This window comes from Homarus americanus, unplaced genomic scaffold (assembly GCF_018991925.1).
Source record: "Homarus americanus isolate GMGI-L3 unplaced genomic scaffold, GMGI_Hamer_2.0 scaffold58391, whole genome shotgun sequence".
Classification (NCBI taxonomy): Eukaryota; Metazoa; Arthropoda; class Malacostraca; order Decapoda; family Nephropidae; genus Homarus; species Homarus americanus.
The window spans coordinates 565-19,491 of record NW_024718029.1 but is presented as its reverse complement, the minus strand read 5'-3'; the positions used below and the strand labels follow the sequence as shown (position 1 = coordinate 19,491).

The 18,927-nt window shown below is 42.2% G+C and overlaps 1 protein-coding gene across 1 annotated transcript; it reads right to left on the bottom strand.

Annotated features, from left to right (window-relative positions):
- Positions 1 to 3,293: 3,293 nt before the first annotated feature.
- On the bottom strand, positions 3,294 to 5,084 carry LOC121859081 (dual specificity testis-specific protein kinase 2-like; the record flags this gene model as incomplete). Its single annotated transcript, XM_042355754.1, has 2 exons — positions 4,314 to 5,084; positions 3,294 to 3,386 (listed from the first exon to the last, which is right to left on the bottom strand). Coding segments are annotated over exons 1-2 (864 nt in total), but the record flags the coding sequence as incomplete, so codon positions are not given.
- Positions 5,085 to 18,927: the final 13,843 nt, after the last annotated feature.

Below are 18,927 nucleotides of genomic sequence, written 5' to 3'. Positions count from 1 at the left end.
CTCCCCTTCAAAAATATCACTAAACTCTTCTATTAAACCCCTAACTGCACGCTCTTGTTCCTCATTCATTTTCTCCGTGTGCACTTTGACCTCCGTACGGGCATCCGGTTGAACTGTTCTCACATACTGCCTCGACTTCTGTCCCAGAAGCCACTTTCCCAATCCGCCAATTGCCCCTCAAGTTCCTACAACGATCAGACAGATTTGCCACCAACACCTGGGTCATGCCTCTCACCACTCTTACAGCTGTCGGCAACACTATCATACCCTCAGGCATCCAACCTTCATCCTCCATTGTTAGAGGTTCAATCACTACTTCTTTGTTAGCTACCTGGCTTAATGAGGGAACACATACTGACAGCAACCGAGTACTCCGGGGAGGAATGGTTGGGCTTTTCTTCCTCTTCGTCGTACAATACCCAAGGCTGATGGCCTCTATTGCACATAACTGCCTAACCTCATGCAAGCACTTTTCCCACTGAGCGGTGCTCCTGGCTTCCCTGCACAAGTGATACATGTGCGGCCAGATCTCCGCAACCTCCCCCAGCACATTCATTCCCAACAACCCAACATGCGATTGCCCCTTACCCTGGGTCTCAATCCCTGGACAAACCAACAGTGACTTCCACCCCACATACGATCATAGTGACCCGAATACACCCCACACACGGCACTGGAAACCCTGACGCCCCTTTTACCCTTATTCGAGTGGGCTGCAACACCACGCTTGCAGGCTCCAGCTCCCGACGGTAGAAGTGTTCATCAATTAACGGCACTTCTTCCCCAGTATCTGCTGAACCCCACATTTCACGACCCGCTACCAGCACCGAAACCTTAGGACACTCTGCTTTCAGCCTTAAGGTACCTTCTGTCGTGATTAAATTTGTCATGCGGACCACGCTTGACCACGGGTCCGCTCTCTCTTTGTTCATAACATCGCCGGCGGAATCTATTGGTGAGGCCAGGAACGGTTGGCGGGGACTGCCTGGCCTTGACCATTTCCCGACCGCCAGTTCTGATTGTTATTTCCAACTCGATACTGGCCATTGGCCACGTATCCTCTTGGGACGCTCTGTCCTGGTCTGGACCTGTTCGTGCAATTGAAATTGAGGTGGCCCTCTTGTCCACACGCATAGCACATCGGGAGAATCGAGCCCCCAGCCTGCGGTTCGTTCTCTCTTCCCTTGGTCAGCGGTACCTCCCTCAAAGCCTCTCGTTTTTGTTCCACCTCTCTCAACCCCGTGATCCACTCATCTAGACTACGTTGAGGATACTTTTGGATCTCCTCCAATAACCACATACGGCTTTGTTCCTTTTTTAGCCCCCGAGTGATTGCATCTCCCAACAGGGCCTTATCATATTTACGCCCATGGCGGTTCAATTCATCGTTTAAGTCGAGCATAGCATCATAATATTCAAGAAGCGTTTCGTTGCTCAGCTGTTTCCGATTCATCACCTTCTGAATGGCGTCGTACGTGGCCATTTGCCCACTGTATTGCTGCTTCAAATAACAAGTTAATTCATCTACAGTTTCCCAGTCTCTGCGTGCATTGTATACGCGATCTGCCGCAGGCCCTGCAAGATGCCTTATTATGAATTGGATTCGACCGACTTCGTCTCCGTCTAGCAGCTTGAGGGTTCGGTCAACCTCTCTTAACCACTTCCCTACCTCTACTCCTGGCCTACCGTCGAACTTAGACATGGTCAACCCGGCCCCGAGACTAGTTCCCTCTCTACTATTGTGTCTCCTCATCTCCCACATTGTCTCATCATGCTGTATTTGATACTGTGTCTTTACCCTATCTAGTGCATCCCCCAACTGAACTAGGTGTTGTTGATGTTCCTTCTCTAACTGTTGCAATTGTGTGTGGTGCTCCCCCCTTAACTGTTGTACATATACTCCATACTCCCCCCTGATTTGGTTCGCCCATGCCTGACATTCCCCATTGATCTTCCCTTCTAACTGTTCCAATCGTTCCTGGTACTCTCGCCGGATTTTCCCCTCTAGCTTCCCAATACGCTCCACGAACTCTTCTCTCAACTGCACCAAACCCGGGCTGTCTCTCCTTTTCTCCGAGTAACCCCGCACTGTCAACCACAACAAACCCATTCCCACGGCGAGCATGAGTAGAGCTGGGGTCACACACTCTACCGTTTCCATCCACTCCATGATTCCGCCCATTATCCCAACCACAGAACTATCAGTCACGAAATAAAAATAACTACGCTCTGCTACAATTTGTAACCGGTCGGAATTTACTGGACTTTTAATTTCTCACTTGACTTGGGGTTTATTAAAGATTATTAGATGGTAATTGCAGTGGAAGCGCCCCTTTGAGAAAAATCCCGAACCAGCACAAGAACACTTAAATCTACTAAACAAAATGAATTGTCCGTGACCCGTGGAAGGATAGCGTCTGTGACTGGGATGAATGAGACACACTTGTTATACTGCAATAGCGCAACATAGGTGACTAGGCCACGTGACTATTTCTGTGGACGGACGCACAGGGACGTCTTATTGGTCCGAATGCTTTCGCGTGACTGAGGACTAGCCAGCCTCGTGTCCTCTCAAGGCATTAGCTTAGGCCTACGTGACATATTTTCCGCCGAACTAATAATTTTCTTGGGACACCCGTAACATTATTCAGACTGATAAACGATCTATCATTACTTTTAATTTAATAACTGATATTTAGTTTCATAATTCGCCTCCATATTAATTCGGTAAATTACATTTAGTATCACATAGGCCTAGTTCCACAAGCTCTTGCTACGTGCGAGAGCGCGGTCTTCCCTCGGACGACCTTGAACTCAGTCTCTCCAATGGCGCGGCGTTTGAAATTACTGAAATTTCTGAATATTACATATATAGACACAATACTAGAAATTTTAAGATTTTTTAAATAAAATATACCTAGGCTTCTTATGACTTGAATGAAACCCAAAACAAATTATGTTAGCATTTGTAAGAGGTATTTATTTTCCAATAGAAGCCTCTGAGGTTGGAGTTATATTTTATTATAAATAATTAAAGCCAATTCTAAGGAAGATAAAACACAATTGTCAATTCTTACCGACACAGCCGTATCGAAGCGTCGACATTGTCACGAGTACAACCGGCTTACTGTAACACAATATATATGTTAGCAATATTTCATATTTAATCGATTCGTGTTGACTTACCTTTGGACACTTATATTTCAAAGGTTACATATAAATATAAAACTTAATTTTTACATAAAACTTGTTAAAAGATATATATTGGACCGGGCCGGAATAGTGTTTCTTACCGATTTAGTGACAGGGACATTGGGAAGTCCAACTGCAAGGAATAAGGCCATCACCCCCTCAGATGAAGGTGCTGATAACTTTACGTCACTCGGCTACAGGGAAAATACAACTGTGCAACAATGACGACTTTGTGCTATGACAACCTAGCGTAACAGAGTGATAACACAGACGTTAAATGCTTTATCAACACCCGAAATACTCATGCGATTTATTGAGTTCCCAATGGATATGCGAGATATACAAAAGGAAGCATCAAAGTTCATGCAAATTGCGGGCTTTCCTGGTGTTGTGGGTGTAATAGACGGAACCCATATACTGCAGGAATAGTTGTTCAGTTAGTGTTCCTTGTCTTGCCGGGAGACGAGTTGACAAAGCTACTTGGTGAAGCCATCGCAGTATATATGCGAACCCTTCTTCTGCTGTAGTTTCTTTCTCAGAGGCAAACACACGCGTTGATTGTTTATCGTTTTGGTCCAGTTTACGGTAAATAAGTATTCGATTCACGTTCTTTTTTTTTCTTGTTTAGCCTGCGTTTATTCGCATTAAAATACAAGCAGACTATAACAATTTTATCCTTTCATAAACTTGCTCTGCTTATTTATAAAGATGCTCTTGTCAATTGGAGTTTTTTCTTAAATTTACTCTTATTCTTAGCTAAGAGTAGGATTTAACAGCTTCATGAGATACACTTAAGAATTACTCTTAGATAAGAATAATAAAAGTGGTATAAGAGTAAAATGAAGAAATTTCTTAAGAAGTTTTATAAATACGGGCCCCGGTGCCATCTGACTCCCAAGGACACCTCTCTCTCTCTCTCTCTCTCTCTCTCTCTCTCCCCATATTTCTTTGTTAATAATTCTCTCACGCTCTTCTCCTCTCCTTCCCTCTTCTCCTCCTCTTCCCGCTTCATCATCTCTTCTTTTTTTTTTTAACTGTTTATTTTCTTGCTAGCATTAGCATCAGTCCGGACGGGGTCGCTTTCGGTGGGTGATGGTGGTGGGTGTTGGAAAGGGATATACCAAATATTTTAACAGCTTCTTTAAGGATTGTCGTTTGGTTGGGTCAATGTTGAAGGCGTGGATCAACCATTGCTGGGCGTTAGGGGTAAGGAGGTGCAATTCATCTTTCATAAGTCGCTCCAGGAGACGGCCAACGCTGTACACGTCGGCCTTGGTGGTGAGTGGGCATCTTTTGACGACCTCTGGGGCAGTGTGGTCGGGGGCCCTTGTTGAGTTAAATTTAGTGAAGCTTCCAACTTTAGTGGCGATACCGAAGTCAATGAGCGTGGCTTGGATCCCCTTGTCGGTCTTCTGGATGCAAATGTTACCAGTTTTAACGTCGTTGTGCAGCCATCCACGACTGTTAATCGCGATCAGTGTACGGGCGACCTGTTGTACGATCTGGAGGCGTTCGGAGAAGGTACAGTCATTAATCTTCAAGTATTCCTTGAGGGAGTCCCCGGCGAACACTGTAATCATAGTTAGTTCCTCAGGACAAACCATGACTATCTTCTGAACACCTGGGACATCTCGCAGGAACGAAAGTACTCGGATCTCCCTCTGTAAGCTTATGATTTTAGAATTCATGTTAGGAACGCTCTTGGCGACCCAGTATCCTTTTGGCCGGTGGATTTTGCAACAGGTGCCGTATGCTCCCTCGCCCAAGTGGCTCGAGGTAGATGAGTTAATTATGAATTCAAATTGTTGTGCGTTTTGTACGAGGACACCGCACATCCCGCAGTAACCAATCAGTGATCCAATAGTCTTTTTTGAGACCTGTTGGCTGTCCATTATTGTGACATATAGGGTTGACACTCAACTGCACCAAGGACCTTAAGTTGAAAATCATCGAGTAAAATGAATTTTTGAATGTTACATAGGTTGGAATTTGTTTTATAGTAAAGTAAGAGTGTAGTGTGGTGATGATGTGACAGTACAGTGTGGTTGTAATGTAATGGTTTTGAAGTGAAGATGTGTTACGGTGTAGTAGTGGCTGTACAGCATAGGTGTAAAGTTATGGTGTTGTAGTGAAGATGTGTTATGGTGTAGTAGTGGTTGTACAGTGTGGTTGTAAAGTTATGGTGTTGTAGTGAAGATGTGTTATGGTTAGTAGTGGTTGTAAAGTTATGGTGTTGTAGTGAAGATGTGTTATGGTGTAGTAGTGGTTGTACAGCATAGATGTAAAGTTATGGTGTTGTAGTGAAGATGTGTTATGGTGTAGTAGTGGTTGTACAGCATAGATGTAAAGTTATGGTGTTGTAGTGAAGATGTGTTATAGTTAGTAGTGGTTGTACAGCATAGATGTAAAGTTATGGTGTTGTAGTGAAGATGTGTTATGGTGTAGTAGTGGCTGTACAGCATAGATGTAAAGTTATTGTGTTGTAGTGAAGATGTGTTATGGTGTAGTAGTGGTTGTACAGTGTGGTTGTAAAGTTATGGTGTTGTAGTGAAGATGTGTTATGGTGTAGTAGTGGCTGTACAGTGTGGTTGTAAAGTTATGGTGTTGTAGTGAAGATGTGTTATGGTGTAGTAGTGGCTGTACAGCATAGATGTAAAGTTATGTGTTGTAGTGAAGATGTGTTATGGTGTAGTAGTGGTTGTACAGCATAGATGTAAAGTTATTGTGTTGTAGTGAAGATGTGTTATGGTGTAGTAGTGGTTGTACAGTGTGGTTGTAAGGTTATGGTGTTGTAGTGAAGATGTGTTATGGTGTAGTAGTGGCTGTACAGTGTGGTTGTAAGGTTATGGTGTTGCAGTGAAGATGTGTTATGGTGTAGTAGTGGTTGTACAGTGTGGTTGTAAGGTTATGGTGTTGTAGTGAAGATGTGTTATGGTGTTGTAGTGGTTGTAAGGTTATGGTGTTGTAGTGAAGATGTGTTATGGTTAGTAGTGGTTGTACAGTGTGGTTGTAAGGTTATGGTGTTGTAGTGAAGATGTGTTATGGTGTAGTAGTGTCTGTACAGTGTGGTTGTAAAGTTATGGTGTTGTAGTGAAGATGTGTTATGGTGTAGTAGTGGTTGTACAGTGTGGTTGTAAGGTTATGGTGTTGTAGTGAAGATGTGTTATGGTGTAGTAGTGGTTGTACAGTGTGGTTGTAAGGTTATGGTGTTGTAGTGAAGATGTGTTATGGTGTAGTATTGAGAAAGAGAGAGAGACTGACCTCATACCATTCATTCGAGTCTCCCCTCCTCCTCCCCCCTCCTCTTCCTGTCCGACCTCTAGAGAACGTTTGTTGTCGTCTACCTCTTGTCTGTTTGCTGGGGGAAGTTTGGCCTCGAGACAAACTGACCCGTTCTCTGTAGATGTTGTTGTCTCAAGGCTGATTCAGGAGAGTTTGGTCTCGTCTAATGTAGTAATTAAGACTTTGCTAATGGTGATTAAAGTCCCTGGAATCTAATACAACAGATAACATAAAAAATAACAAAAACAATGGTAGAGATGTGTAATGTTGAAAGTAATACCATGAACACAAGATTATTCAGCTTCGTTGCCCCTAAATGTACAACGAACATTTCTTAAGTTTATTATTATCCGTTCGTATATGAATATTGTTTTTGTTGTATTTGCATAAGTTTCTGTGTGTGGATGACTTAATACAATGTCTATTTTTTTATTGGAAAGACAAACTTAAATATTATCTGAATCTCAAGTAAATACAATATATTTCCTTTACTTTTTGTTCATCAGTGAATGTTTGGAAGATGACAAATATCAATTAAATAATAATATAATGACACTTGCCAACAATAATCTTAAGGTAGCCAAGAATATATAATAATTTAAGAACTATTCATCAGCAAATTATAAACCTCCAGTCATAACTAACTGGATTAAATCGGTACTGATGACAATGTAACATTATTTTTGTATTTATGATTAATTTATAATTTAATTAATACTGACTACATTTTAATTTTTAAGGCCTTATTTATTTGAGGTTCATTTATATTTTTATCACCACTTATTGGGTTGTAATTAATTAAACCTTTCCTAGTTTAAATCCAATCATGATCTGATAATAATTTATTACAATTTAACTTTTAAAACGATGGACAGTAAAACTGAGGTTATGGTTTGAAGAATTACTAGATAGAACTTCAACTTTAAAAGCCTTACTTAACTTAAACCCATTTATGACTAAATTATTGAGATGAATTTCAACATAAACATAAGTTAGATATATAGTAAACATGGCATAATTTTTTATTCAATGGTTTTACACTTACAAAACCCTCAGGGCGTATCACACTGGGAGAAATATTCGTCGTTCAAAAACACTAACACTAGCGTAGCTAGGGGGGGGGGCGGGGGGGTCCGCCCCGGGCGACACTTTTGGGGGGCGGCACTTTTGGGTCTGCTCATCACCCATATCTGCAGCTACTGAAGATGTTAATCCATCCCTTTGTATCGGCGTCGACCCAAAAAGAAGAAACATATGTTTGGTGAAGGATCACGAGATGCTGAATTGCCATACGACATTGAATTGAGGAGAGAAATGTTTTCTTCGCTGGACAGAGTGATCCAAGAAATAACTTTGAGATTTCAACAGCTTCATGAACTTGCTGAGAAATATGTCTTCCTTACCCCATTGAATCTTTTGGATGATAAATATGAGTGTCAAATAGATCACGATCACGACGACATTGATAAAGAGGAGTTCCTCGTTGAGAGAAAAAGACTTCAGCATTTTGTTGCTGTTGCTGCTATAACTATTAAAGACAGAATACAGACGTGGAAAGAAGGCCCCCTTGAACTTTTGCAGTTTATTCAAAAGTATAACCTTAGGAACTCGGTTCCAAATATAGTAATAATGCTGAGGATTTTCCTCACAATTGTTGTTAGTGTTGCTACCTGTGAGAGGAGTTTTTCGAAACTAAAACTGATCAAGAATTACTTAAGATCTACTATGAGCACCTTGCGGTTGAGAAATCTTGCCATACTGTCTATAGAGTGACAATTGACAGATGAAATAGTTTTTGACAATGTCCTTGAAGAATTTGCCAACAAAAAACAAGAAAAGTTACTTTGTAGAAAGTTGTAGTTTTCATTTCAGAAATAAAGATGGTCCTAATTTTTTACACTTTTTTTACTTTTTTCCCTATCCTATATGTCGTTTTTGCTTTTTGTTTAACTGTTACTTATAAAGTTTAAGTATGTTTGGGGTGCATTTAAAGCATACTATATTTGAGTATGTGAAGGTACAGTAATATTATAATGGTACACAAACTATTTAATATATATATATATATATATATATATATATATAAGAGTGAGTCACTGTGCAATATGTATTTTTTGTGGGGGCGCGGCAAACTCAAGGGCCGCCCCGGGCGGCACACACTCTAGCTACGCTACTGAACACTAATTTTTCCAATCACATTCTTAACTGTTCCAGTGTCGCCGGGAGGCGGGAGGCTCTTTCGCTAGGACTACATACCTACCTTGTTAGAATGGACAGCCTAGAAAAGTTAGAGATCAAAGAAACGTAAGTTGTAATGAGAGAGAGCATAAGGATAAAATTAGCTATAATGGGTGGGATGGGATACCACTTTTCAACATCTGTGTGGTGTAACGGATGGAGGTTAGATGCAGAGAAAAGTAAGCCATAATGAAAGAGAACCTAAGGATCAAAATAGCTGTAAATCATAGGAGGGAATACGACTTTTCTACGTGTGTGCGTCTGGGCTGACAGTCAGTCTCTCTCTTTTTTTTTTTTTTATTGGGCACTCCCCTACATCCTTGTGTAAGGTGAAACGCAGAAGCCTTTACAGCGCCCAACAGGGAAGCATGCTAAGTTCATGCTTGCCTTTATGTCTCATGAGTTAAGGGCGTAGAAGCCTGAAGTGTTAGTGGTTTATGTCATCAAGTTATTGGAAGCTCCAATAACTTGTCCCTGAATACGAATTCTCAACTTTCGACTTACAACAGATACCTACTTTACTGCTAGGTGAACAGGGACTAATGGGGGCTAGGAAGTAAGTCCAAACAACTTCCACCGGCCCGAGAATCGAACCCGTGACATCTCGCTTGGGAGGCAAGAACGGTACCGCTTCTACCACCGGTCTCTCTCTCTCTCTTTCTCTCGTTCTCTCAGGCCTGTCGGGTCGGGTCGGGTTGGGTGTGTCGGATCGGGTTGGTTGGAGTTTTTTTGAGATCCCTACATGACTCTTGCTATTCACTCCAAGTTTGGTCCCGATCGGTAAAGTAGTTTCCGAGATTCTCGTGCGGACACACAGACAGACAGACTTCTTTGTTTTATATATGTAGAAGACAATATCTCGGATCATTTCCCAGTTTTTCTCCATGTATAAAACAGCCACAAGACCTGAAAGGTCTAGTAGAGTCTCAATTCAATGCAGAGACTACTGCACCGACAACATGCTCCTTTTTGAAAACAACCTAATGAATGCTAACTGGGATCTTGTCTATGCCTCCGACAACCCTAACGTGAACAACTTTAACTTCTCTTGCATCTTCAATGCTTGCTTTGATAAATGCTTCCCGCTCAAGATTAAGTCAGTGAAAATTGTATCCATTTCCAAACCCTATATCACAAGCGAAATTAAGATAATGATAAAGGAAAAACACAAACTCCAAAGGAAATTTGCAAAAAGACCCATAACTTTCGGTGATGCTTACCGAAGTATCAGAAATAGAGTAACTCAAGCAGTTAGAAACGCCAGACGTAACTATTATACAAATAAGCTCCAGTCAGCATCAGATGACAGTAAGAAAACCTGGAATGTCATAAATTCTATTCAGAACAGGAACACTCAGCCTTCGGCCCCCCCACTCAGCTTTTATGATAAATGATTCGGTTGTAACGGAACCCTCCCCCATTGCCAACCACTTTCAATGAATATTTTATTAATGTTGGCAAAAATCTTTCAGAGAGCATCCCAGATCACCATGGGGAATTTAGAGCCTACCTGCAAAACAGACAGCAAAATGAGCTGTTCTTATCCCCTGTCACAGCAGATGAATTACTGGCTATCATAAAAATGTCCAAAGATGCAGCAGCAGGCAAAGACAATATACCAATGAGCATCATTAAGAAAGTAGCCCACTTATTACTACCTGTTCTCCTACACATTTGTAACTCCTCCTTCACTAATGGTGTCTTTCCGGATAAACTGAAAATTGCTAAAGTTCACCCAGCATATAAAAATCTGGGGATAAAGGTCTCTTCAGGAATTACCGCCCCATACCAGTCCTCCCAGCCTTGAGTAAGATACTGGAAAAGCTAGCATGTAATAGACTAAATGCATTCTGCAATGCCAATAACATCTTTACAGACACCCAGTTTGGATTTAGAGCTGGAAGGTCGACTGATAGTGCTCCGCTATCCTTTACTAAAGACATCTTAAATTCCTTTGATGACAGTCAGTTCACAGCCAGTATATTCTTGGACCTCTCTAAAGCCTTCGATACTGTCGACCATGCCATCCTCCTCTCAAAACGTGAACATTACGGCACTAGGGGCCTGTCCCACAATTGGTTTACCTCATATCTGTCCAATAGGATGCGGTATGTCTGCTATAATTTTCACCAATCTGACTCCTCACAAATCTTGTATGGAGTCCTCCAAGGTTCCATTCTCGGTCCAGTACTATTTTTGTTGTACATAAACGACATAGTCCACGCCAGCTCACTCATAAAATACAACTTATTTGCAGACGATAGTAATCTCTATGCCAGCAACTCAGACCTCCATTCCTTGATGAGAATTATGAACACTGAATTAACTAAAGTCAGGAGCTGGGTAATACGTAATAAAATGACCTTAAACCTTGAGAAAACCCACTACACGATCTTTCACAGAAGGAAAAACTTACCCCCAGACTTGGACCCCCCTGTACTAAATTCCTCGGAGTTATTGTTGATGAGAAACTTAACTGGAGAAACCACATACAAGCCATTCACAGTAAAGTCAATAAACAGTGCGGTATCATGTATCACACTCGACAGTCACTCACTCTCACAGTAATGAAAGAAATCTATCATATTCTTGTCTACCAACACCTGATACACTGTCACACACTATGGGGGGCCTCTGGCTCTTCAAAAACACAATCTCTGGTTACTGCACAAAAGAGAGTTGTATGGACAATGACCTACTTGAAAAAACAGATCACACAAACGAGAAATTTGCTACATTGAAAATTTTAAAATTCGAAGATATTAACACCTTTTTCTTTACAACTCTATCAATCACTTGCTTAACAATAATTATTTCCAGTTCCGGAATAATCAGAGATACAACTTAAGGCACCCAGAGCTACTAAGACCACCCTCCATGCGCTCCTCTCAATCCCAGACCTCCATAAAATATGGTGTGAAGGTGTGGAACAACTTACCCCCACCCATCCGAGCAAAGACTACGCTCCCTTCCTTTAAATCATCTCTTAAAAAAATCTATTGTCTAAGTATTAATATTTCTTGTAACACCTACTATATTTACAGTACCTGCTTTTATTGTGCAATCAAAACCGTTTTATCGGAAATTATCATGTAAATAGATAAGTAATTACCATTGCAATAAACTTATTTGCCAACTAGACATAATCCTGATAGCTCTGTCCTCTTGTTCAACCTTAGTACTGCCATATTGTACTGCTCCCCCATTCTACTTATGTTTTTCAATTACACTGTAATTTATGTACAACAAAATAAATAAATAAACAAAATAAATAAATAAATAAATAAATAAATAAATAAATATATAAATAAATATTGAAGTGATAACCGTGGTAACATTATGAGATGTTCTTATTACTACCATGCTATTGTACTATTCCAGATGATACTAAATGTTACATAATACTTCCCTGAGATAAATGTATAGTATATATCAGGTGCCTAAAAGAGAGCTCAGGTTCTCAAGTGGCTCAGCCATGTTAATATTGTTATTATTATCCACCCTGTATCTGTGTTTTTCTGGCTAAATAAACTGTTTCAATTCAATTCAATTCAATTCAAGTTAGCTACTGACCCAACCCAGACCCAGACCGCGCCTTGATAAACACCTAAACACTTGTAAAAATATTCCTCACAACACAATTAATTCTTTAACACTATTTCTGCCTTTTATTTTTACGACTGGTTCTTTCAATCACCTCTTGCACGCACTTTCTTCCTCCTCTCCCAGAAAAGCACTCCTCGGGGATTACCATAGAAGTGCCTGGGTTGATCTGAATAAATTTTTACTTCCAATTCGCCCGGAGTTTCAACAGACTCGGTGACTTGTGTCGATAACATTTCACCCTGGTTTAAACTTTTCTACTTAAGTTCAATTAAAAATAAACAAACTCCTACTTATAATAGATATACAGACGTCAAGACCAAGAAAATTACAACTCTTCCATTACTGTTCGTACACCTGTCAAACATAAGTGCTCCTTCTTATCAAAATTACACAAAATTTCATCAAGTCATTCACCTTATTGATTGTGTTAGGTCTCTCTCTCTCTCTCTCTCTCTCTCTCTCTCGTATTATTATCTCCACTCTCTCTCTCTTCCCACGTCCACCGACCAACACACAGCTTACATCTCTTTTAAAACCCAGGACAGACACCCACCTCATACTGCAGTGTTAAGTCTTCCTCTCTTTAACCTATTTTATTCACAGTATACTCAACAACCTTATCTTGGAATGGATCACTTAGTAGTTTTATTTTCCTTCAGAGGACAGTGTGACGTCGTGTCCCCTCCCCACCTCCTCACCCCCTACCCCGTCCACCACACAGTTTAAATCTATCAAGACAAATTGGATCATAACTCCCCGAACGGTGGACAAATAGACGGACAGATTGACAGAGAGATTGACGGACAGATAAATGAAGAGATTGACGGACAGATTGACGGACATACAAATGGAAAGATTGACGGACAGACATACGGAGTAACAGCATTTCCTAAGTCATTTCTCGCTACGTGGAAGAAAGACGACACAAAATATCCTAGATCTACCCATGAGAGAGACGGAACATCATCCCAGGTAAGACACTCAGAGGAGGTACTTTAATTACACTAAACCATTAAAAAAAATTGCCTCCAGGTAAAGGAACTTGGCCGGTATTCTGAGCACCATAATACTTAACTCATTTTTATGAATTGAAACTAATATTTAAACCTGACTTAAAACACTAGAGAGACTACTTCATCCTTGACAAGGCACTTAGCAAATTGTACTCAGATGAAACCTTAATTCTCTTAACACTCTTTAAGGTAGGTAGTATGTTAATTAGATCCAGATAAAACACTCAGATCCTGGAAATAGTCTCAGAAAAATACTTCAACTCGGATGTGGCCTCAGAGGAGTCCGTGAATCCAGATGAGCCACTCAACCCCCTTGGTCAAAAAAAAACCCAGATAGATTCTCCAGCAAGGGGGTCAGAGGCTAATGAGGGAGATGGATTCATTAGTGAGCTTATTGAAACCTGTATATACTTAATTTACTAAAGGTGTTCATATGGTTAACTAGTACAGGTTAATACACTTAAAATGTACTCCCCTGGATTCACCCTCGAGATATACCCATCCTAACCTAATCTAACCTAACCAAACCTAATTCCGGCCAAATCAAACTTATATTGTTTTTACCGATAAAGATACTGAAGGAATTGAATTAATAATCTGAGAATAAAAATATTTGTCTCAGGTAATACGTTATGTGTCTTACCTGTCAGACTCGTTCTAATTTCAAGTTGGCAAATTCCTCCGCCTCGCCACAGAATCATCCTCGCCTCGCCATAACAGTCCCCTGCCTCGCCATAATAGTCTCCTGCCTCGCTACAACAGTCCCTTACCTCGCCATAATAGTCCCCCGCCTCGCCACAACCGTTTCTTTACCTCGACATAACAGAATAACTCGCCTCACCACAACAGTTCCTCGCCTCGCCATTACAGCTTCCTATTTCGCCATAACAGTCCTCTACCTCGCCACAATAGAGTTCCTTGCCTCGCCAAAACAGTCCTTCTACGTACTACCGTGTTTACAAATGCCACACGGACATACAGACCCATCGAGGAATGCACAGACAGATCCACTGACGGAGACACAAACGGAAGCACAGACAGCTGCATAAACGGACGTATAGAGGGACGCAGAGACAGACGCATAGACGGGTGCAGAGACAGAAATACAGACGGAAAACATAATACTTGCATAAATGTTCCTGCAGGTAATGAGAACATATTATTACCTTAAGTGAGTCTATAAATAACACACACACACACACACACGGAATGGAACCAGTGTTAAACAGAGGCGAACAGTGGTGAACAGCGCTTAAGTCAGTGAGAGCAACTCAACAGTAACAGTCGTACCCAAGTTAACCTTCACACAGTGAGGTCCCAGGTACCCAGTGACAACGGCCCGTGAGACCCAACAACAACAACCAGCGATGTTCCTACCTGACCCAACTCAGTTCCTACCTGACCCAGCTTGGAGAAGGTCGTGCCCGATAGTGCTCCCGTTAGAGACCAAGGAAAATGGCCGCCTTGGATTGTTGTGTTTTGGGGGAAGAGGAGGGGAGTGTGGGGAGAGACGACCTCCTTGCCACTCTGTTAAGGCAGCTGGGGCAGTTGAGGAGTGAGGTTGACACTCTAAAGGGAGAAAATGAAGCCCTCAGGACGGAGCTCCTTCAGGTAGGTGTCCTGCCTAGCAGGACACCTGCGAAGGAGGAGCAGGCGTGGAGAGTGGTTGTCTCCAAGGGGACTAGGGTCAGGCTCAGGAAAGCTGACCAGGGTGTGGAGTGTAGTAACCCTTACCAGGTGCTGCAGGAAGCTGGCGAGGAAGAGAAGAGGCAGGACGGTATGGATCAAGGAGAGGAAAGGGCAGTTGTACAAACCCTGCCCACAGGTAAGGTCGTGGTAGTTGGTGACAGCCAGGTGAGGTTTATGGATAGGGCTTTTTGTGCGAGAGATAGGAAACGTAGGACTAGGGTGTGTTTTCCTGGGGCTGGGATAGGGCATGTAGCCGAGAGGTTAGACAGGGTTTTGTCAGGGGAGGGTACCAATCCAGTAGTGTGTCTTAGTGTGGGAGGAAACGACATAGGTAAGGTTAGGAGTGAGGAACTTTTCAAGAGGTATAGGGAGGCGCTGGGGAAGATTAGAGATAGGGGAGGGATCCCGATAGTATGTGGTGTCTTGCCTAGAAGAGGGGTTGGTCGTGAATGGCTGTCCAGGGCAATTGCTATAAATTGCCGACTGGAAAAACATTGTGCAAACAATGGTTGGGCATTCATTGATAACTGGCAACGATTCTATGGCAACGACTACCTGTACAGTCGCGACGGAGTTCACTTGTCTCGTGAGGGGGTAAAGACGTTGTCTGCATCCCTGGAGCGTGAATTTGTCACTCCGAAGGGGGGGGTTTCGCCAGTAGAGAGAGGTCGGGGAAAGTGGGAGTCAAAAAACAAGCAGGTCCTGGGAAGTAAAATTAGTTGCTCAGGACAAGGGGTAAAACAGGACCAGGGAAGGGTAGGTTTAAATGTATACTATACAAACAGTAGGAGCGTTAGAAATAAAATAGACTTGCTGAGAGCGGTTGTATGTACCGAGAATGTAGACGTCATAGCAATCACCGAAACATGGATGAATCTGGCGAGCAAAATTTTTTTATCAGAGTACCACATAGAAGGGTACAACCTTTTTCACAAAGACAGGGAAGGTTGGAAGGGGGGAGGGGTCGCACTCTTCGTCAAGGATACATTAAAATGTTATTTTAATAATTCAATAAAGGGTGAAGTAGGAACCGAGTCTGTGTGGGTATAAATCACGGAAGGAAGAGAAAAACTAATTATGGGAGTGATTTACAGGCCCCCAAGTCTTCGCAAAGAAGCAGCTCAGCCCAAATGGCAGGAAATGAGTAGGGCAGCAAAATATAACAACCTATGCATTATGGGGGATTTCAACTTCAGAAATATTGACTGGGACAACATTGTAGGCGACTATGAATCTGAAGACTTCCTAGATGCAGTACAGGACAATTTTTGAAACAACTAATTACAGAACCTACTAGAGGTGATAATATATTAGACCTAGTATTAACAAATAAAGAAAATATAATCAGATATATCACAGTAGGGGAAGAAGTAGGTAACAGTAATCACAGAGAAATCAGGTTCACCCTAAATTGGGAAACGAAAAACAATGACAATATGGTCAGAGTCCCAAACTTTCGGTTGGCGGATTATCAGGGGTTAAGAAGGTACCTAGGTGAGGTCACTTGGGAACAGTCACATCAGCCCCCAGTAGGAAGGGGTGAGATCATAGATGACACAACAATTGATCATGACTATAATATATTCACTAGTATACTACATAAAGCACAGGAACAAAATATATCATACAGAAAAATTAGGTCAAATAAGAATGAGCCAAGGTGGATGACCAGAAAACTTAAACATGACATAGGAATAAAGAAAGGAATATATAAGAAATTAAAGGGAGGGGAGGAGCAGCTCAGAAGTATGTATAATGAACTATCTAGGAATGTTAAGACAAATGTAAGGAAAGCAAAGAGAGACTATGATATCAAAATAGCAAGAGAATCCAAGGCGAATCCCAAGGGATTTTTCCAGGTATATAGGACAAAGGTCAAGGACAAAGTTGGGCCTTTAAAGTCAGGGAGTGGAGAAATGATAAATGGCAGTGAAGAAATAAGCAAAGCATTGAACAGCTACTTTTTGTCAGTTTTCACAGAAGAAATTTGCGATGAAATTCCAGAGGTGGGACTGATATTTAAGGGAAAGGAAGAAGAGAAATTAAAGAATATCACTATCAGAAAAGAGGATGTTCTTAAGAAGATAAATAAACTGAAGAAAACAAATCCCCAGGGCCGGATGAAATTTTCCCTCGAGTCTTGAAAGAGTGTAGGGAACAGAACAGATTAGCGGACCCCTCGTAAACTTATTTACAAAATCATTAGACACTGGAGTTGTGCCAGACTTGTGGAAACAGGCAAATGTAGTACCCATATTCAAAAAGGGAGACAGAGCATCATCGTCAAATTACCGGCCGATCAGTTTGACGTCAGTAATCCCAAAGTCAGCAAAGAAGCTCCGTCACTCAACCCCATACTTGTACCTGCCAAGATCTGGAGTCTGGTTGGGACTGACATTATCGGACCTCTTCAAGAAACTACAAGTGGTAACAAGTATACCGTCGCCATAACAGACCATTTCTCCAAGTGGTATGAAGCCGCAGCTATCCCGGACAAGAGTGCGAAGTCAGTGGCACAGTTCCTTTACTCTATTGTATGTCGACTAGGCTGCATGGACAGCCTTATCGGTGACCAGGGTCGTGAATTCGTAAACAAAGTTATTGACATGCTTACGGACCGTTTCCAGACTGATCACCGTATAGCCTCGGCATACCACCCACAGTCAAACGGCCAAAGGGGACGTGACAACAGGACACTCAAGGCTGCACAGAGTAAGCTCGTCAACGACCAAGCCGATGATTGGGATCAGTACATTCCAGGCATTTTGTTTGCTTATCCATGCTTCAACGAAGTGCACGCCCTTCGAAGTGATGTATGCTCGCACTGCCAAGCTGCCCATTGACCTGAAGTCTGCCGACGAGAGTGATGCAGCACCACTTCCACACTCAGCCAGTCCTGATGTTCAGCAGACACTTCACACCATTCCTAAAGACCTCTGTTCCGCAGTCACCAGCAACATCACCAGTGCAAAGTCTTGTCAGAAGGAGAATTATGACCGTCACCATGAAAGCAAGAAAGAGATTATCACAGGGTCCATAGTCTACATCAAAAACAGTCGACGTATCCACAGGATGGGATCCAAGCTGGAGTCTCGCTGGACTAGTCCATATACTGTTGTTGAGTCCCTCAGCAAAGGCCATGTCAAGCTAAAAAATGTAAAAACCGACAAGATCCCAAGTAACACCTACCACACCAGCAACCTCAAGATCTACACAGATGCCACATCAACATCAGATGTTCCCCATGACCTTGAGCACTCAACCATTCCTGACCGCCCCTGTGACACCATAGAGGACAAACCCCAGCAACCCAAGAGACCAAGGAGGGAGCTAGGCGAGACCAGTGACACAAGGGAATACGTCAGCAAAAAACCCAAGTCGACCAGTATGTTCAGCCCACTCTCCAGCAATGCTCGAAATAACCTCGCAGCAGCGCTGGGTCTGACATCAACAAAGTCAATATACTTTGGCCGACCCTCTGAACTATCACAGCCAAGACGAACGTACAAGACCGAAGGCGATAGCAACTGCTACTTCCGATCCATCAGTTATATACTCACATGATCAGAGGAGAGCCATGGCATCATCCGAGATCGAGTCGTGCAGCACATGAACACTGACATCACCACGAAGCTCCAACATTACCTGAACCAGAACGTTAATGACTAAGTGACTGGAATCTCACTGGATGGAGTATGGGCGACTGATGCCGAGGTCATGGCCACAGCCAGTTTGATAGGATGTGACGTTGCAGTATATACCAAGGTTGGCCATTCAATGCAGTGGCTAACGTATCCTGCCAGCTGTAGTCTCCAGAGCTTGACAGATCATGTGTTATATCTTGAGAATGTGTCAGAGAATGTTGTAACCAGTGTTTAGATATATGTTTTGTTAGCTCATGCTTCAT